This window comes from Lynx rufus, unplaced genomic scaffold (genome assembly GCF_022079265.1).
Source record: "Lynx rufus isolate CCGP_SWC_20201006 ecotype Redwood Valley unplaced genomic scaffold, mLynRuf1.p SCAF_8, whole genome shotgun sequence".
NCBI classification, from domain to species: Eukaryota; Metazoa; Chordata; class Mammalia; order Carnivora; family Felidae; genus Lynx; species Lynx rufus.
Window position 1 is genome coordinate 51,420,765 of NW_025814896.1, and position 19,337 is coordinate 51,440,101.

At 48.2% G+C, this 19,337-nt stretch overlaps 1 protein-coding gene across 1 annotated transcript in view; it reads right to left on the reverse strand.

Moving 5' to 3' along the window:
* Positions 1-8,633: 8,633 nt before the first annotated feature.
* The window catches only part of SH3RF3 (SH3 domain containing ring finger 3), a 368,418-nt gene continuing 357,714 nt past the window's right edge, over positions 8,634-19,337 (reverse strand). The window contains exons 9-10 of the mRNA XM_047069059.1: positions 18,225-18,559; positions 8,634-9,115 (exon numbers count right to left, since the gene is read on the reverse strand). Coding sequence (XP_046925015.1) covers positions 8,947-9,115; positions 18,225-18,559 — 504 coding nt within the window. The 3' untranslated portion in view covers positions 8,634-8,946. The remainder of the gene's footprint in view (positions 9,116-18,224; positions 18,560-19,337) is intronic.

Sequence of the window (19,337 nt, forward strand, 5' to 3'; positions counted from 1 at the left end):
TTCATATGATCCACTCACTACCTTGCCCACAGAGGGAGCTTTAAAGCACAGATATGATTGTGCCACACTCCTTACAACTCTTCAAAGGGGGTAATCTTGCCTTTGGCCTAGAAGGCTCACCTCTGCTTGCCTGCCCATTCTCGTCTCAGTCCCTCCTCTGCCCCCCACTCCTCTCCTCTCTCCTGCCTCACTCCTCTCTCTCTCCTCCCCTCCCCACAGCTTAGCTAAGCTCTTTTCTGCACCTCTGGGTACTTGTATATGCTGGCCATCCACCTGAACAGTCTTCCCTCTCTCTAAAAGACACCTGCCATGCTGCTCCCCCTGCAACTAGATGCACTTCTCCTTGTGATCCCTCTGTACTTTGTACAGAGCTTACTTATAATTTTTTGTCTATTGCCTAATTGTTTAATTTTGACTATTTCATAACAACATGATCTCCATGAGCATAGGCACTGTTACAGGCTGAGTTGTGTCCCCCCTCCCAAATTCATATGGGAGAGAGAATCCTTAAAGAGGTAATTAAGTTAAAATGAGTTTGTGAGGGTGGGCCATACTCCAATATGACTGTGTCCTTATAAAAAGAGGAAATTTGGACATACACACACACAGAGGAAGACCATGTGAAGGCACAGGGAGAAGGTGGCCATCTACAAGCCAAGGAGAGAGGTCACAGGAGAAACCACCCTGCTGACACCTAAGACCTCCAGCCTCCAGAATGGTAAGGAAATAAATGTGTAAGCCACCCACTCTGCAGTACTCTGTATGGCAGCCCTAGCAAATTAACACAGGCATCGTGGGTTTGTTCACTGTTTCCATAGTACCAAACAGTATTTTCTGACTGACGCACCAGGGCTCCACCAGGCAGAAATTCCAGGGATGCTTGGCATCTTGCGCAGGATTGTCTTGCCTCCATTCTTCTCTGTGATGCTGGTGCCTGGCACAAGGAATCTTAGGAAACAGCCATTGAAAAAATGAGTACAAGTGGGAGGGATGGAGAGTAGGGGCACATATGTAGAGCAAATGTCCTGAAATGGCTGTGACAAAATGGGCCACATCCTCAGATTTCTGTTGGCAGAAATGTGCTTACCCCCTTTACAGGCAGTAGGGAGCTCCTTCCTGGCTATCTTGGCATTGCTCATTCTTGCCAAGAATCTGCAGACAGGAAGCAGCTTGAATCTCATCCTTGAGTGTGCTGGATCCCTCTGACATGTGCTAACAATGCCTGTTCTCAGGCACAGGGATTTACATGTTTCTAGTCACTCCCTCAATGCTGGCCTTCCTCTTCAGATTGTAAACTCCATCCTTCATATACCCTTCCTCAGGCTGGAGGTGCAGCCTGGCACCTGTGAGTGCTCCATTGACATGCATGTCCCAGTGAATGGATGGATGAAGACTGGAACCAGCAAAGGTACACAGATGGATGAACTTCCTCCATGACACTTCCTTTCTGCATCTGGTTCTACTTTTTAGGGCACTGAAGGACGTGACTTCCTCCAAACTAAGAATTTTAGTCCATACTTATGTCCAACTCTGTTGATATTTCCTATTGTACTTTCTTGAGATCTGGTATTTACATCTCACCTTCAGAAATATGGTGCCCTCTGATGGTCCATTTTCTTAGATTTTGCTGGGCTGTTTCTAGGGCCAGTGTCCTGGGGGTTGGGAGAGATGTAGCCCTGTGGAGTGGGCACCTGCTGGTTTGGGTTGGCCAGTCACAATCTCCTTCAATTTTGCCACCAGCACTATAGGGGTGTCTTCTTGCCTCCATCTTTAATCCATGGGGTTTGGCTGGGTGAGAGTTCAGGGACAGCCTTTATCTCAGGTCCCATCAGTTAGCAAATTCCTGCCCTCTGTTCACAATGGCTGAGTCAGGGAGATAAGCATGGGCCCACAATGAACCTGTGGGGTCAAGCCCAGGATTTTGTCTGGGGCCACTGAGAATAAGAAGCTCTCTTTCTGCAAGAGTGTCTATTAGTAATCCCAAACCTGAGGGTGGTGTAGAGAGAGCCTGCTGAGAAGGGAGCAAACATGGAGGACAAGAAAGCCAAGAGATACCCAAGAACAGCATATGAGAACCTGGATCCAGTTGTACCTGAAGTAAAATATACCTAAACTAGTTTCTTAATGGACATATGATTGGTATTTTGGGCATGAAATTCTACACATTGTAAGATGTTCACCATCCCCAGTTCCCACCAGCAAAATGAAGGAAGTTTCCCTAGTCATTAAAACAACCAGAACAACCCCCATTACTTTCATTTATCCCAGATGGCTGCCCTTGGCTTTTCAGTTACTTGAGTCAAGAATTTCCCCCTTTTTATTTATTCCAGTGGGTTTTCTGACATTTTCAAATAATGACTGACAGTCTGTCAACATTTTTGGGTGTCAGGGATTTAATCCTCAGCATACCAGTTGATCTTGATGTAGCCTGTCAGAGCACAGGACTAGTTCTGAGGAGCCAATGGCTAGCACAGGCAACCAGCAACATGGACAAATGAAAAATTGCCCAATTCTGGTTCTGGAAAATGGCACTGAGGGATAGACCACAGCATATCAGGGCCAGCCTTGGATGTTGGGGCAACATCTTGACCTGAATCAGGACACCTCTAGCTCACAAGCCCAAGAGGCACTCCCTTGTAGGCAGCCAAACATGGCCTCCTTTGGGAGATTAAGATAACCACTTAGAAGGGCAATATCAAGTGAAAATGAAAACTCCCAACATGTTCAAATCAATAAGGATCATTACAAGATCCATAAAGATGGTGACAGGGTCTGTGAGGCCAAGTCAGTGGTGGAAGCTGGCCTGAAGGAGAAGGGATTCAGGCCTTAGCATTTTTCTGAGCACCACAAGCTTTATGAGGGGTTGCTGTGTCCTGCCTCTGCATGTTGGGTCTAAGCAAGAGAGAAGCACTTATCTCAGCATTAGAAGGGACCTCGAGATGCTCTAGTCCTTCCTTGTCTCTAGTATGGGCCTAGGGTGTGTTTTCTTAGGCACAGTTTAGAGTAACCAATAACCATCAATGACTCCCACACCTATAGGACAGAGCACAGACTTCTCCCAGCTTTCAAGCCAGTGTCAACCATGGCTCCCCCATGTCCTAGTGTGTGGTCTCACAGCAGGCATCAGGCCTTGTGTTGCCTCTGATTCTCCATCTATAAATAGTACAATAGCAGCACTCACTTGATAGCAGAGTAAGTGTTGGCTGCTACAACCATCATTTTTAGAATTTCTGCTGCATTCAAGAAAGAGTCAGAGTATTGGATGTCAGAAGTCCTGGCTCTGCCACTCATTTAACTCAGAGCTAATAATATAATTTCTTAGAGTCTTGATTTCTTCATCTATGAAATGGGAATAAGGATCATACCTCAATGAGATGTTGTAAATAAAAGATTTTGAGTAGTATGTCAGTCCTTCCGTTTGGAAGGCCCCCAGGCCCTGGCCTCCCCTACCCTCTAAAAAGCACAGTTTAGGGAGAGATTCACAGAGAGGTCTCCAAGGGGCTTGGCTTCCTCTCCCATGAATCTTCACTCTGGGCACCTCTACCAGATTAGCCCATCTTGTTACTGGCCAGTTGTGTGTTGTCCTAGCAGCTCTGCTGAGGGCTGGCTGCTCAGTCCCTATCGCTTGCTCTGCAGCAGCCAGTATGTCTCTTCATGCAGACATTTATTTTTTATTTTTTTATATGAAATTTATTGTCAAATTGGTTTCTATACAACACCCAGTGCTCATCCCAACAGGTGCCTTCCTCAATGCCCATCACCCACTTCTCCTCCTTCCCACCCCCCATCAACCCTCAGTTTATTCTCAGTCTTTAAGAGTCTTGTATGATTTGCCTCCCTCCCTCTCTAACTTTTTTCCCCCTTCCCCTCCCCCATGGTATTCTGTCAAGTTTCTCAGGATCCACATATGAGTGAAAACATATGGTATCTGTCTTTCTCTGTATGACTTATTTCACTTTGCATAACACTTTCCAGTTCCATCCATGTTGCTACAAAAGGTCATATTTCATTCTTTCTCATTGCCAAGTAGTATTCCATTGTATATATAAGATATACAATATATCTTTATTATATACATATATATAATATGTATGGTGGGCATATTATATATGCCATATATATATATAGTATATATAGTATATATATAGTATATATATATATAACCACAACTTCTTTATCCATTCATCAGTTGATGGATATTTAGGCTCTTTCCATAATTTGGCTATTGTTGAAAGTGTTGCTATAAACATTGGGGTACACGTGCCCCTAGGCATCAGCACTCCTGTGTCCCTTGGGTAAATTCCTAGCAATGCTATTGCTGGGTCATAGGGTAGATCTATTTTTAATTTTTTTGAGGAAGCTCCACACTGTTTTCTAGAGTGGCTGTGCCAGTTCATGCAGACATTTAAATGAATGCTGGCCTATGGAGCTTCTCCCCGGGAAAGAAGACCCAGTGCTCCCCCAGTGTAGATATGCCACCTTGTAAGTTAGAGGCAGAGATGTGACTCCTCATAAAATCCACAGGGACTGAGGCCCCAGCCAGAGGTTCAGCTCACTGGTGGATGGTGATGAATGTCCACTATGCAGGATGAATGTTGAGCTTTCTTGATTATAACACTATTCTCCCTGTGGGTATAAAACCAGCAAAGGGAAGTTAGTCCTATTTGCTCAGTGAGCATGGATTCAGAGCATGGAAAGAGGTTACATGATTTGAAAGTAAAATGGCAGCAGGCTCTGTGAGGTTGCCATATCCACCTCTATAGTCAGGGCATCCCTGCCCCAAAGACTTGCACATTTTGCTGCCAGGCACCCTTTCCTGTCAAATTGTGGTGGGCACTGCCTACATGTCCTATGGCCCCTTCTTCTCATGCTCTCACGCTTGACATTTTATTTGTATACAGGGTTTAGGGTCCAGCTTCTGGAGTTGGAGTAGTCTTGAGTCTGGGTCATAGTGTTTCATAAGCTATCTGACCTGAAGCAATTTACTTCACCTCTTCTAACCTTGACTGCTCATCTAGAAAATGAGGATAAAAGTATCTTTCACTGAAAGTGAAAGGGTTGGGAGGGTTAAGTGAGTGTGTAGTATATACTTCCTTATTAGAGTGCTGGGCTCTCACTGTATACCCCACTCATAACCTGTGCTTATATACATTCATTTAATTTTTATAGAAGAGTAAAATGGCTCCTTGCTAAGCTTTCTTCCAGCTCAGGTATATATGTGATAGTCAAAGAATACGGGTGGGTGTCTTGGCTAAGAAGTCAGTGAAAGCCTATTTCAGGAAGTGCCCTGTCATGTTTTAGGCTGGTGGGGCAGCCTTCTACCAGGCATTGGTCCGTCTGGCTGATTTAGGACAGGCCCACTTTTCTAGAGGTCAGTGGTCTCCTGAAGCCACTCCTGCTGGTGGATTCCAGGCACTTTTCTCCTTGTGCTTCAGAGAACAGCTCCCCACAGCCTGGGTACTCTGAGGGCCAGACAGACAAGGGCAGGGCCATGAATATGCTGGTCTTGGAGGCCAATTCTAGGCACTTCTGGAATTGATGGACTTGCATAACCACCAACACAAAATGCTTTCCCACAAGATAGGAAGTTGAGTCATCTGCAGAAAGTCACTCTACCTTCCAGGCAAATGAGCCACTGGAGGGGAGCTAGAGGTCCTGCACACCCACCAGCCTGTGGCTCAATACTGTCTAGCCAGTGGATCTCCGGCATGTGTTGCAGATAGCTGTCTGGACAACCCTGGTCTCCTTAATGGCCCACCGCCCTGCATTCTGCACATGGAAGCTCTCTGAGGTGGTGGAGGTGTAAGCCAATGGAATGGCCAGCAGAGGGATGCAGAGTGACACCTTCCCTGTTATGCTCCTATCCACTTGGGCATTTCTGCTCAGACACTCTCAGCTTCTGCCCCAACCTCACTGCTCCCATCATCCAGACAAAAGACCTCTCCATGTTCATTTTTATTTAAAGACTCAGAAACACAGGCATCATAGTTTGTCATCACTGTCAAATTCATCCAAAATCACACGCTGACATTTGTGTGTAACAAAAACATTGGTGTGTGTGTGTGTGTGTGTGTGAACTGTGCAAAGTACAAAGAACTTCTCAGCCAGGCAGCTGAGCTTGTTTGGGGTACCAGAGTCTGGAATTCATAATATGAGGCTGCCAGGGAAGTGCCTGCCCACTGTCTCCCCACTCTGCTTCTGTGACCCTTTGGTGGACCAGTTGTCCTCATCCACTGACCTTGCTCAGTGGTGCCTATGAACTCTACTGCATTCCTCAAAGCAAGTCACCTTGGCTGCCAAATGCCACTGATAACCAAGATGTGTAAGTTGCTGGGCCAGGGTAGACAGTGAGGGTTCAGGTAAGGTGTTGGTTTCATCTTAGTAGCCAAAATGAGTTTGTCCATTAGGGCAAGATATCCCAAAGGGTCTAATTCTGCTCTTGCCCTTGTCTGTGGGCCAAATGGTCATGAAGGCTGATGGATTTGGCTGAATATGTTTGAAAACAGCCCAAAGCACCAGGGCTGGTTGTGTACTTCCCTGCTCTCTGGGAGCCCCACCTGAAAGGATGTCCTGGTGATGGCTGGCCTATGGCATCCCTTCCTTCCCAAAGTCATAACAATACCTGACCCAACTCTGCCACAAGAAGGTCCAGTTGATGCCTTGCAAAGGCACTGGATACTCGCCCAGCTCTCTGCTGTGAGGGGTGCTGGGCCCTGGTGGGGGGCTGCCTCACCCACAGTCACTAGGCTGTTTATCAATTCCTACCTACCACGAGCATTGTGTGGGTGGTGGCTGAGAGAGGAAAGAAGGTCCAAGTTAGTCTATTCTGTTGCTTGGTAACTGCCTTCGTTAAAAAAAAAAAATAAAAAGGCTTTCCTTATTATCTGGGGATGTGAGTTAGTTCTGGTCTCACTGAGGAACACGTGTCTCCCTCAGTGTGTTAATCCATGCACATTTTTGGTGATGGCATGATTTTAAACAAGCACATGATTTTTGTGCATGGCAGACAACTAATTTGGCACCAATGGCAAATGGATACCTTCTGGTTGTCATTAACTCATGTAGGGCTCCCTGGGTTTAAGTTGGATTTCATCTTTCTTTGATTCAGAACAAATTTCTCAAGTCTATTAAATCTATGATTATCTGGAGAGAGGAGAAGAGCCTTTGTCTAGGTGTGATCCCACCGTCATGGTAGCCACCTGGCAGTAACAAATAGCCAAGTCACATCCCCAAATAGGAGCTCTGAAAATAAGTGTTTTGTATTTCAAAGGCATTCCACCAGGCAAGGGAATGTGTTTCTGGATTTTGTTGCATCCTTGAAAACCAGGGAGATCCTATGTTACCAAAGGCTAATTTAGTCAGCCTAATTTAAACTTGAGTCGCTTTATAAAAATAAAGAGAGAGGGAGTTTATGAATTGTGACTCTGAACTGACAAGAATGTATTCTTAAGGTGTGAATCTCTCGAGAACAAGACTGCCTGCATGACAGGGCTTCTCCAGTCTGTTTCTATGGCAGGTCTGGGCTGCTGGGCTCATGAAGAGGCCTCAATGGACTCCACCCAGGCCAAGGTCCCAGGATCAAAGGTATTCTTCATCCTGTCTCTTCTCCCAGCTCCCTTGAATTCTTCAAATCTGCAGCAATGCCTCAAATCCCTTGTTCTCCTCACTGTACTTCCAGTCTCTAGACCAATATTTGTACTGCCTGATAGGGACACATTTATTAAAAAAAAAAAAAAAAAGACAAACCCATCATAGGGTGGGAAATCTGAATTGTGGTTAAAAACTACACATTTCAGTAGTGAGAAATCATACTTTGATAATGCTAATTGTAGTCATTTTCTCTAAAGCAATAAAAGGAAAATTCTGCCTTCCTAGGCTGGGGTTGACCTTCATGTTCTTTTTACTGCCACACAAAAGGCAATTATAGTGACCCTTACTTGAAATGCTTCCAGTTCTTGAATAATAATTACCACTGTCTAGACATAGCATGGGGCTTTGGTAAAGGTTTAAAGAAATTGGCTTTTTCTAAACTCCCTCCAACCACTTAAATGGATTCCCTCTTATCCACAGAATAGTAGCCAACACTGATATTGAGTGCGTGGACTTTTCAGTTTTCCAAAATTCACATGGTACATATAAAAATTCTGCCCACTTGATTATCATCTCAGACATTTTTTCTTTCAAGCTCAACCAAGTCATTATTGGTTTTACAAAAAGGCAGCACCAGATGTATGAAAAATAGGCAATGTATGACCTATTAGAAATATAGAAAGTCTAACAGCTTTACTTTAAAAAGATGTTGTAAGAAAGAAGCAATGCAAAGGGACAGTGGCGGCAAAACGAAACATGTGGCTTATAATACGATGGGCAGGAAACAAAGCCAAGTGCGATCTTGCGCCTCCAACAGGAGCTGCATGCTGGGCTTCCCCAGGGACTCTGGGGACCCAGCAAAGGCCCTGGGCCAGGAACACCCTTGCTGAGTGGCCAGGTGGCAGGTGACTGAGGTATATAGAGAGGTGATGGAGCAATCTGGACCCCCCCCCCCCAAGAAGCCCAGGGCAACCCATAAAGACAATCTTCAAACGCCCTGGGCGCCATGCCCACCGCCCAACCCCCACAGCCCTTCTGCAGCTTTCGGCCTTGCATAGGCAGCAAACAAGAATGCTGCAGCTTAGCAGTAAGTCACAGAGCAAATCAACCCGCATCAGCAGCTTCTCTTTTCAAAGATATTTCTTTACAGTTTACGCAGAGGGAAGCATTTTGTCAGAGAACAACCCCAGGGTGTGCTCTTGGTTGGGGGTTATGGGCTCCCACCCCCATCCAGGGTGGCCATGTCAGGAGCCTTGAAAGGGACCTGGGACCCTCAGGACAGCCTTGACTTCCCTTGTGCCCTGGGGATCCCAGGGAGCCTTCATGCCTGGGGAGTGGGGTGTGGAGAGTGTGTCCTCAGAAGCTCTCTACGAAGCTTCCCGGGAAGAGACCGGTGCGGCCATTCCTCTGCAGGGTCCCCTTGTACCAGCCGTCCTCACGCTTCTTGTGCACAAAGACAATGTCACCTTCCTTCAGCTCGATCTCTGCCTCGCTCTGGGGAGGGTAAGAGACCACCACGCGGTACCTGGTGGGGGGGGGAAACAGATACCACATTGGGTGAGTCTGACCCTAGGCTGGAGGATGACACCCCAGGGCCTGCTTGCAAGGTCTCTCTCTTTGTTCTTCCTTTCCTTTTCCCCATCTGGTGTAATTATTATAATTTGGGGTTACTTCCCCCACTTTTAAAAATTTCTACTTTGATTTTAATTTTTACACCACCTCTTCATTTTTTAATTAAAATTAAAAAATAATTTCCCCTCCGTGTCCTTTTGGAGCCTGATCTATGCAGCTGGAACATTTTTGCCTGAGAGACAGTCTCTCCCTCCAGCCCATTTTGGACAGTGGCCTCCTCTGAGGTGGGGCCTGGGACAGCCACTTCAGTCCTGGGGCAGGCACTGGGGTATGGGCGGGACACTTAGTTGTGTCCTCAGTTCTGTCCTGTCCTGGCTGCATGATGCCAGGCTAGTTGTCCTGACCTCCGGAGTGTCAGCTTCTTTGAGGAACAGGGAGGGTGGGGGACGCCTCTTAAATGGATGTCCCACACGATGTGTGAAAGTGTTCTGGACCTTGTATGGTAAAATGGTCACTCTTTTTAAATGTGCTCCAAAAATGTTACCTTAGCACCTGAACTGGATGAAATCACATCATAAATGAAGCCCAATATTTTACACATCTCATTTCCGAAAAACCTGGGTGCTTCCCTGCAGCCTCTGAGGCCTCTGTGGAACCTCATTTCAGACCAACATGACATAAAATCCAACTGGAGACATAATTGTTCCCATAGGGGACTCAAAGTGGAGCTGTGAGCCTGAGCTCTAACTTAGCACAGACCCCTGAGGACCCCTCATGGCTACGGCAGGTCCAGGGCATGGGTGGGGGCGCTGGGTGCTGCCACGCACAGCTCCCTGAATCTGAGACAAATCTGACCCTCTGGCTGGCAGCTGGCTGGGGATCCAGAGCCCCAGGATCAAGCACACATCCCACACCACACACCTGTCCACCGGGCCTCAGAGGAAGGTTAAAAAGAAGTTGTGCTCACTCTGAGGGTCAATGTTCTAAAACACCACCAAAGGCAAACCAGCATGTGCCCTGGTGCCCATGTTCCTCGCTGCTGCTCAGCCTGTCTGGAATCTTCTGTCCCCACCCGCCAGCCAGCTGTGCCTCCCTGCCCCCTCAGGGAACTCCTCAGGGGCAGGTGTGCTCAACACTAGACTGGGCCTGCACCTCAATGCTGAGGGGGAGGAGGGAGGAGCTGAGAGGGACCTGCCCACCCCACTGGGCACGTGAAGTGAAGCTTCTCTGCAATGTCCAAGTCCTAACTGTGGGTGGGTTTTATAGCCGGGAGGATGCAACCACTCTCAATCCCTGAAAACCCCTAGCTGGAAGTCGCTCCAGAGCCTACATCTGGAGAGTTACACCCACATCTGGAGGGTTCCTCTCTGGTCATGGAGGCTGCCCTACTTGGGACCCCTGCTGGACCCTCGCTCCACTCCAGGTTCTCTGCAGTCAGCAACCACACAGTGAAAACATAGGCAGACCACAGCCTTCCTCTGCTCAGAACAGAAGCCAAAGTTGGGGAAAGGCTTCTGTGTTCTCTTTGCTCTCTGAGCACATGTGCACTCCTCAATCTCCCCCAGCTCAGGACTCCCTTGCCCGGGCTGCTCTTGCCTGCCACTTCCCTGATGCTCTCTCTGGAGCAATCTCGCCTTCCACAAGCCAGCTGGGCCCTATTCACCATGCTTAGTGCTTAGCACAGGTCTCCCACACTAGCATGCAAGCCCCCAGAGCAGCAACTGTTACCCTGTGCTCCCTGCGGTGTGCCCAGTGCCTAGGACAAGACTTGCACACAGGAGCACTATTCATACATGCAGGAGGGCACCTGGAGGCCGGGGGGTGGTGCTGTCAGTCAGGTGGAGCTGCTGGGGAGCCAGAGTAACCAGGTAGGCGGAGGCGCAAAGGTGTCAGTGGCTGGTGGCAGCTGGCGCAGAGAGGTCCAGTGGTGCCTGTATCTGGGCCTGCAGCTCCATAGCAACCACCCAGCAAACAATGCCTCCCCCCAGCCCACAGTGTACACTTCAGCTCCTGCTGTCAGCCACTGGCCATAGGAGGGGGACGTTGGCCAGACTAATGGCCCAGGAGCAGGATGACCAGCAGGCCTTAAGGGACTGGGTCATCCATCCATGCATAGGAGATGAACCTGGGAGGAACCACATATTGGGTGGTTGGCAATGCTGGGACTCAGAGGCCCAGGGCCTGACCTGGACTAGAAAGGCCACCCCCAGGAGTCACTGTCCTGCTGCTCCCCTCTTCCCTGGCAGTGCCTGGCTGTGGTCCTGGCCCACTGGCTGGGGCAAGAAGGTGGGATATTCCTTTTCCCTCAGTCTTCCTTGGGCTGTCGGCTGTGAAGGCCTGTCCCCTGGGTCCTGCCTCCCCCATAAGCCACAGCCATACACATGGCCTCTGAAAGAGATCATCCAGGTGTCCCAAGCAGCTGGCTGTCCTGAGGATCCTCAAGGGGCTCTAAATGTGAAGCCTCTGACCTGTATATTCTGCTTTTGGAAAACCAGGACATTATAACCAAAAGAGTTCCTATGTCAGCATTTCTTCAAATGTGGCCGTAGACTTCAGGGCCTCTAGGTCAGAATCCTGGCTCTGTGCCAGACCTACTTGATGAAACTGTGGGAATGGGGCCAGGAGTGTGGATTTTCAGCAAGTTCTGTGGGTGAATGTTTAACTTGCTATTGTTTGAGAATTAAGGTGAAAGCTCTAGGCAAGTCTTCGTTCTTCAACCACCTGCTCAGAGGGGTTGGGGTGCTGGCCCATTGGGGTTAGGACAGGGAAGCCATGGTTTGGGGCATCTGGGATTGGTGCTGTGAAGGCTGAGGAGACAATGCACAGGCAGAGAAGACCCAGGCTCTGCTCTGGGGAGCTCACGGTCCCAGTTTATTCCAGGCTGTTGAGACCAGGGCGGAGAGAGAAAGGTGACTCCTGAGTCTGACTTGGCAGGCAAGCAGGGTTCCTACTGCTTAGGGACCAGGGCTGGCCAGGCATGCTGAGTGCTTTGGAAGGGCTGCAGGTTTAGGAGGGTTGGGCCAGTTCTCATAACTCTCTAGGCTCTAGATGCTGGCTTTGGGGGTATAAAGGAGAGAGAAAATACAGTATGCCTCTCGCTTTCCTCTCAGCCCAGAATCTCTGCAAACGGCTGCCTGCTGGCCACTCCCCGATGACAGATGGCCTTGAGGAGGTAGGAATAGTCTGTAAAATCAGTTCCCATATGTCCGGCACTCAGGCCGTGTGTGCAGCTACAGAGACCAGCACCAGCCCTATCTGTGGCTCTCTGCCACCCTCCACCTTTTCTCCAAACACCTGCCTCCTTCTCTTCCCCAAGGATGAGAAGGCAAAGAGTGAGATGATTTCTCAGACTTCAAACACAAGTTTTGGCTTTTGCCTCAACTGCCAGATGTGAAGCAAACAAGCAACTCTGAAAATGTAATTTGCTAGAAAAAAAAAAGTAATTTGGTGCTTCTGAGTAATTCAATGATTTAATGAGCCCAGATGGATGATGTGGGCCTAATGTATAAGAGTCGAGCATTTAACGTTCTTGTCCAGATCATTCCAAGACTCTGAGCTATTTTTCCTGCTGCATGAAAGTAACTGATACTCCCTGTTATAGACACAAAGGGCCAAATGAACAGTTAAGGACGGCAGCTACTCCTGTGTTATGACTGTGGCGTCATAAATTATAAGAGACTGCCTTGTGCTGAGTTAAGGTTAGGTCAACCACAACTAATTTTCAGACATAAGATTCAGGAAATCAAAAGGCTCAAAATCAGAATGAATTCTTACCACTGCATATTGCAATTAGCTTTATGTGTGAGGTTTGGCATGTCCTCCTCCTGTGTCACCTGCTCTCCTCCTGACAACAGGGGTCACCGGGAGGCCCTCTGAGTGGCAGGCTTTTCAGAGCATTTGCTTCAGTGCCTACTGAGGGCGAGTGACCCCCGAGATGGTGGATGTGATCATCACAGAGCAGTTTCCCTCTAGGAACTTGGAAATAAGAGTATGCCTAAACCCCAAACACTAAGCTACAATATCAGCACATGTATTAGGTGCTTGTTGCTGTTATAACAAATTTCCACAAACTTAGTGGCATAATTTCTTATCTTCCAGTTAAGTCAGACATCCAATGTAGTCACCCAGAGTGCATTCCTTTTGAAGGCTCTGGGAGTAATGCACTCCCCTGCTTTTTGCAGCTCTTAGAAGCTGTCTACATTCCTGGCCAAAGGCCCCTTCCTCCATCTTCAGAGCCAGCAATGGCCAGTTGAGTCCTCACACTGCATCACTTTGACCCTCTCTGCTGCCTTCCTCTTCTCCTTAGAGGGACTCTGTGATCACACTGGGCCCGCCTGGATAATCCAGGATAATCTCTCCATTTTAGAGTCAGCTGGTTAGCAACTTCTATCATGCCTGCAGCCTTCATTCCTCTAGGCCATGTAAGTCCCCCATGTAAGTCACAGTTTGGGGGATCAGGGCACAGACATCTTTGGGAAGCCATTGTTCTGCCTACCATGACACATAATAGATCAAAAAAACTTAAATCCTAATAAAGCCAAACAACTCACAGGCCAGTAAGAGGTGAGGATAAATAGACTGAGTGTGTGAACATATGGGAGAAAAGATTGTGCCAATAAAAAGTAGAGGAAGGGGTGCCAGGCAACATTGGGGGCACCACCATCTTATTATTGTATATGTCATACCATTTCATATAATCATATACGTCATTTAATATGTTATTATTGCTCTTATTATGAATTCATAATTTCCCAGGTATTGATCTATGCATTTTACAAATATTATAACTATCAGATAGGTATTAATATCCCCACTTTGTATATGGGGGAACTGGGACTCGAAGAAATGAAGATGCCTATTTGGGTGAAATGGATGATAAGAGGTAAGTGTGCCGATATTTCAGAGCCACTCTGCAACTTCTCTGAGGTTCAAGAGAGCCAGGAGGCAGGCATCCAGAGGATGGGTGCAGGGCGGCTGGCCCAAGAACTCAGCCAGACCTGCCCAGGGTCAGCATATCCCTGCTGGGGAGATGGGACATTAGACAGTATTACTGGATCCCATAACTATACTGCTGTTATGAGTTCCCCAAGTAACCTCCAGAAATGTGGCTCCCTGCACATTGTCCATAGGGCATAACATGTCCAGATGGTCCAAGGATTAGGTTCCCGAGGAAGGGTTAGTAATCGGCACTCTGGTTTACACATCAGGCCTGTGAGTTTGGCTCTTATAGATCTCCTGAGAGCTGAACCTGCCTCTAGTGAGCTGACGTGCAGGCCTGGCCAACCAGACCTGGGGGAGTTCTCCATGGTTCACTCCTCTGGGCGGCCTAAACTTCCTTCCTCTGGGAACAGTTAGGAGAGACGCTCCCAGTGTCTTCCTGAATCCTCAGGAGGGAAATTGTTACATCTCAGGGAGTTTGTACATAGGAGACACTCAGAACATGCAAGAGGCAGCCTTGTAGCACCCAGAGCCTAGCCACTCCAGGTGAGAGATGCCCCTTCCTCAGTGAGCTAGTGGTGGAAGCCTCGAATCTGAGGCCACCTGCCCTTTGCTGCTCTCCCCCCTTCAAACCTTAAAGTGGCCTTGCACACGGCAGGCACTCTGCAGATACGTGGCTTGCAAGTGAGTGCCCAGGGCCTCCATAGCAGGGATTCCTGTTACAGCTGCTCCCCTCCAGCTGTGAGCTAAGTTTTATTCACAAGCCTGCAGGGCCCAAGGCCAAGCACTTTCTGGAGCTGTCCCAGCCTGAAGACTAAGCCTTTCCATTGTTACACCCTTGCTCCAACATGCTGGGGCTTCCTAGGACACAAGGCAGCCTAGGGGCTGCACAGGGCGAGAGAAGGGGGCATTGGGGGCTCATTAGGCAACAGTTTCATTTCAGGCTGTATTTTGAAAACTCTCATCGCTAATGAGCTTCACAGAGTGCTGGGGACAAGCAGGGTGCCAAAAGTCTCTGGGTACAATAAGCCCTGATTAGATGGAATATTCACAGAATGAGAGTAATTCTCTGATCTTTCTAGTTAATCATGACTTCCATGGTTTAGTAGAACAGGGTATTTTAAGACCTTTTATTAAGGAGTCTGGAAGTTGAGGGATCTAGGGAGAACAGAAACTTAGGGGAGACATGAGAACAGCTTTGAAATATCTCGGCCTATCTTTCTCAGGAGCCACCAACTTTGTTACCTGGGGCAGAGGGACTGGGAACCACATTAAGAAATCATAGGCATCTGGGGGTTGGTCTTATGGAAGGATGAAGGTTCTGACATGAAAGAGCTGCCCAAAGTTGGAGGAGGCTCCTTGGAGGGAAATGGAGAAAGAAAGAGAACATGTGTGCCTGTGTGTGTGTGTGTGTGTGTGTGTGTGTGTGGTGTTTGTGTGAGATGTGAGGTGTCTGTGGTATATGGTGTGTGTGAAGTGTGTGTGTGGTGTGTATGTGTGTGTGGTGTGTGTGTGTATGGTATATGGTGTGTGTGCATGTGTGGTGTGGTATGTGTTTGGTGTGTGAGTAGGGTATTTGTGTGAGATGTATGTTAAGTGTGTATGTGGTATGTGTGTGTGTGTGGTGTGTATATGTGTGTGGTGTGGTATGAGGTGTGTGGTGAATGTGTGATATGTGGTATGCATGGTGTCTGTGTGGTATTTTTGTGAGATGTGTGGTATATGTTGTGCATGTGTGTATGTCTGAGGATGTGCGTGTGTGTGGTATGTGCTATATGTGCACAGGTGGTGTGGTGTCGTGTTTGGTGTGTGTGGGGTGTGGTATGGGTGAGGTGGTGGGGGTGTGTGTATGTGTGTGTGTGTGATGTGAGGTAAGGTGTGAATCCAGTCTCCTCAGGGCCTGGGGGTTTGCTGTGGGGAACGCACCTCACAGTAATGGATCCTTGCTGTGACGGAGTTTGGACAGCAAGTATATCTTGAACCAACAAGGGGGTGGTGATCAATTGCTGAGGATCCAGAGGCAGATGCTGATATCCTGGCAAGGCTGTGATACGGTCCATACTGTTTTAAAGCCAGAGACACCCAGATCCCTTTGTGGGCAAGTTGCACCTTGGGCAGCTGCTGACCATGCTCCTCAAAGTGGTTCAGAGACCAGGCTCTGTGGCTGGAAAGCCTTGAATTCAGTCTCTGGCTTGGCTAGTTACTTTTAGCTGTGTAATCTCGAGCAAGTTACTTAGCCTTTCAAGAAGATGGGGATACTAAATTCGTAGGGTTGTTACAAGAATCACCTGAGGTAACACACACAAGGCACCTAGAACAATGCCAGCAGATGCTAAGCTGCATACACAGCATGGCCATTCTGGGTGTTTATGGCCCAAGTCCATACTGATTGTTGAGTGTCTGAATCTCCCCCTGCACAGAGCACAGAGCTTTCATTCTAAAAACAGGTGTAAATATGGACTGACATGACAACTGCTTATCGGAAATCCGTAACCAGCTCATGTTGTCCCTCCGCTGCCCATGGAGACTGTTCTCTCAGTGGCGCTGGATCTCAACACCACAGCATCAACCCAGCCCTGAAGCCCATCATCTGGGTATGCCTTGGCAAAGTGGACTGCAGCTTATTTGTGTGGTCTGAGAGCTAAGAATGCTGTTACAATTTTAAATGGTTGAAAAAGAAATCAAAATAAGAAAAATATTTCATGACACAAGAAAATTAAATGAAATTAAAATTTTGGTGTCCATAAGTAGAGTTCTACTGGAGTGCCCACGCCCTTTGCTTCCATATTGTCTATGGCTGCCTTCATGCCGGCACAGCAGAGGTGAGAGTTGTGACAGAGACCTGCAGTGTCTGCAGAATTTACTATCTAGGCCTTGACAGAAAAGGCGTGTCACCCCCCATTTAGACAGAACTTAACTAGCCCTGCATTGGCACTGGGGGTTAGTGGATGCTCAGGACAGTGGTGCCCTTCTCAGGCTTCAGCACTGGGGTCCATGGGGAGGAGCTGGCCATCAGGCAGTGAGTCCGGGGTGAGGGAGGATTCAGACAGAAATGCCAGGACTGTTTCCTGAGGAGACTGCTCGCATGTTTACTATTTAAGCAGCGTTCCAACAAAGAAGGCACATGGAAGGGAAAGTACTTCTGTGCTATCCAGATTGGACACCATCACCTCTCACTGGAGTGCCTTCAGCCCTTATCTGAAGCTCTCTAAGGACTAACTCAAATGGGCCCATCAGCTGAGCAAGATGCCAGCCTCTGACCCCTTATAAAAGTCAAGCACGTGAGGGCCCTCGGTGGACTCAGTTTACTGCTCTGTATAACTCTAGGCTGAACTCTATGAAATTTCTGGTTTTGGTAAAAAAAAAAATGAATGTTGTCACTTTTGTATGGTTTAACCCAACAGACTATATACCTTGAGGCCAATTTGGGGGTAATGTTTTATAATTCTAAGATGTCAGAGTGGGTTGAGCCTCAAGAAAAGCTGCCTCTGGGGTGGGGTACACAGGCCATGGGACTCAGTCCAGGGGTCCACTCCAGGTTTCCCACAGGGTTGAGGGGAGACAGTCCTCTCACTAGCATCATTGCTCACTCTCTGGGATCAGTGCCCCATCAGTTCTGCCAAGTTTCCTGATGAATCCCTTGCAAATCCCAAACTCAGGACCCATATGGATTCAGAACATGAAATAGGCTCCTCTTCATTCCCAAATGCTTTTTATCTTTTTTTTAATGTTTATTTTTTATTTTTGAGGGAGACAGAGAAAGAGCAAGCGAGCAGGAGAGGGCAGAGAGAGAGAGGGAGACACTGAATCCGAAGCAGGCTTCAGGCTCAGACATGTCAGCAGAGAGCCCGAGGTGGGGCTCGAACTCATGAACTGCGAGATCATGATCTGAGCTAAAGTCAGATGCTCAACCAACTGAGCCACCCAGGCGCCCCCCTAATGCCTTTTATCTGATGCTCACCATCCAAGCTCAGGAACTGAGTAGATGTGGGTAAGAGGGACATTTGGTAAATTTAATCCTCAGAAAATCCCTGTTGTCACTGCTCCCCCAAAATGACTCCAATCTCAGAGACCAGCCCATACCAAGGCCCCAGAGGATACGAGCCCACCCTCCCTGCCCTTACCTCTCCCTGGACAAAGGCTTGGGCTCCGGACGGATGGCAGCCATGGAGAGAGGCGCTTGCCTGGAGGGAGATGAGGAGAAGTTCAGATCCAAGGAGCCTGCCTTTCTGTGCAGTGGCTCCATCCCCACTGCACCCTGCATCTCGCTCTCTATGGGGCAGGACCCTGCCCTGCCATGGATGGACAGTGAGGATACTTCGGGTCCCACAGCACCCTGGAGTGAGGTGTCCACTGCCACCAGGGCATCGTGGGTTGGAGAAATGGATGGTGGGGAGCGAGATTTCTTCTTGGTAGACGCCCCAGCAAGAAGCTTCAGCAGCCCACTTTTCTTCTCTTTCTGGAAAGACACACAGAATTGAAATCCAGTGGGTTAATACTCCTAAATGCCCTTGTTGGAGGAGGGAAGTATAATCTTATTTGGAAACTTTAAACATAATCTTGTTAAGCTGGTTAGAGGAAGAAAACAAAGCTAAGACTGAAAGGTTTTCCAACTCTTGTTTTCTTTCCTTTCCCCAAATCTGGTGCAAGTGCCCAGAACAGACCCAGGAGGCCCTGGGGCAGACCAGAAGGTGCTATTCCCAGGAGAGGGTGCTGTTCCCAGGAGAGAGTGCTGCAGGAATAGGGAGGTGGGGGGACGGGGGGGCCCTCCCGACAACACACCTCCTCACCATCACAGGACCGTCCCAGACTGGTAAGACTCCAAGGAGCCAGGAGTCAACATCATTTGTCTCTCTTTACCTGGGAGAAGTGTTTAATTATTTTACATCAGGCTGAGATTAGCTTCCTCAACCCCCACTGGGTTTATAGAAGCAAAGGTCATGTATCCTAGACACAGCTTCATTTGGAAACTGGGCAACACTGTATTCAAACTTTTCTGGCACAAAATTATTTATACCACACAAGAAACCTGCAGTGTGTGTGTGCGCGCGAGCACATGTGTGCATCACATATATTCCCCAAGAAAGTCATTTGCAGGCAGGGAGGACCCGAGCTGAGGTCTCAGAGCTGAAGCAGCCCCCCATGGGGGCAACTTCTCCTCATGCCCTGAATTCTGTCAATGGGAAACACCCTGATAAAACTGCTTCACTCAGTAGGTGGCTTCCTTATCTTAAGAG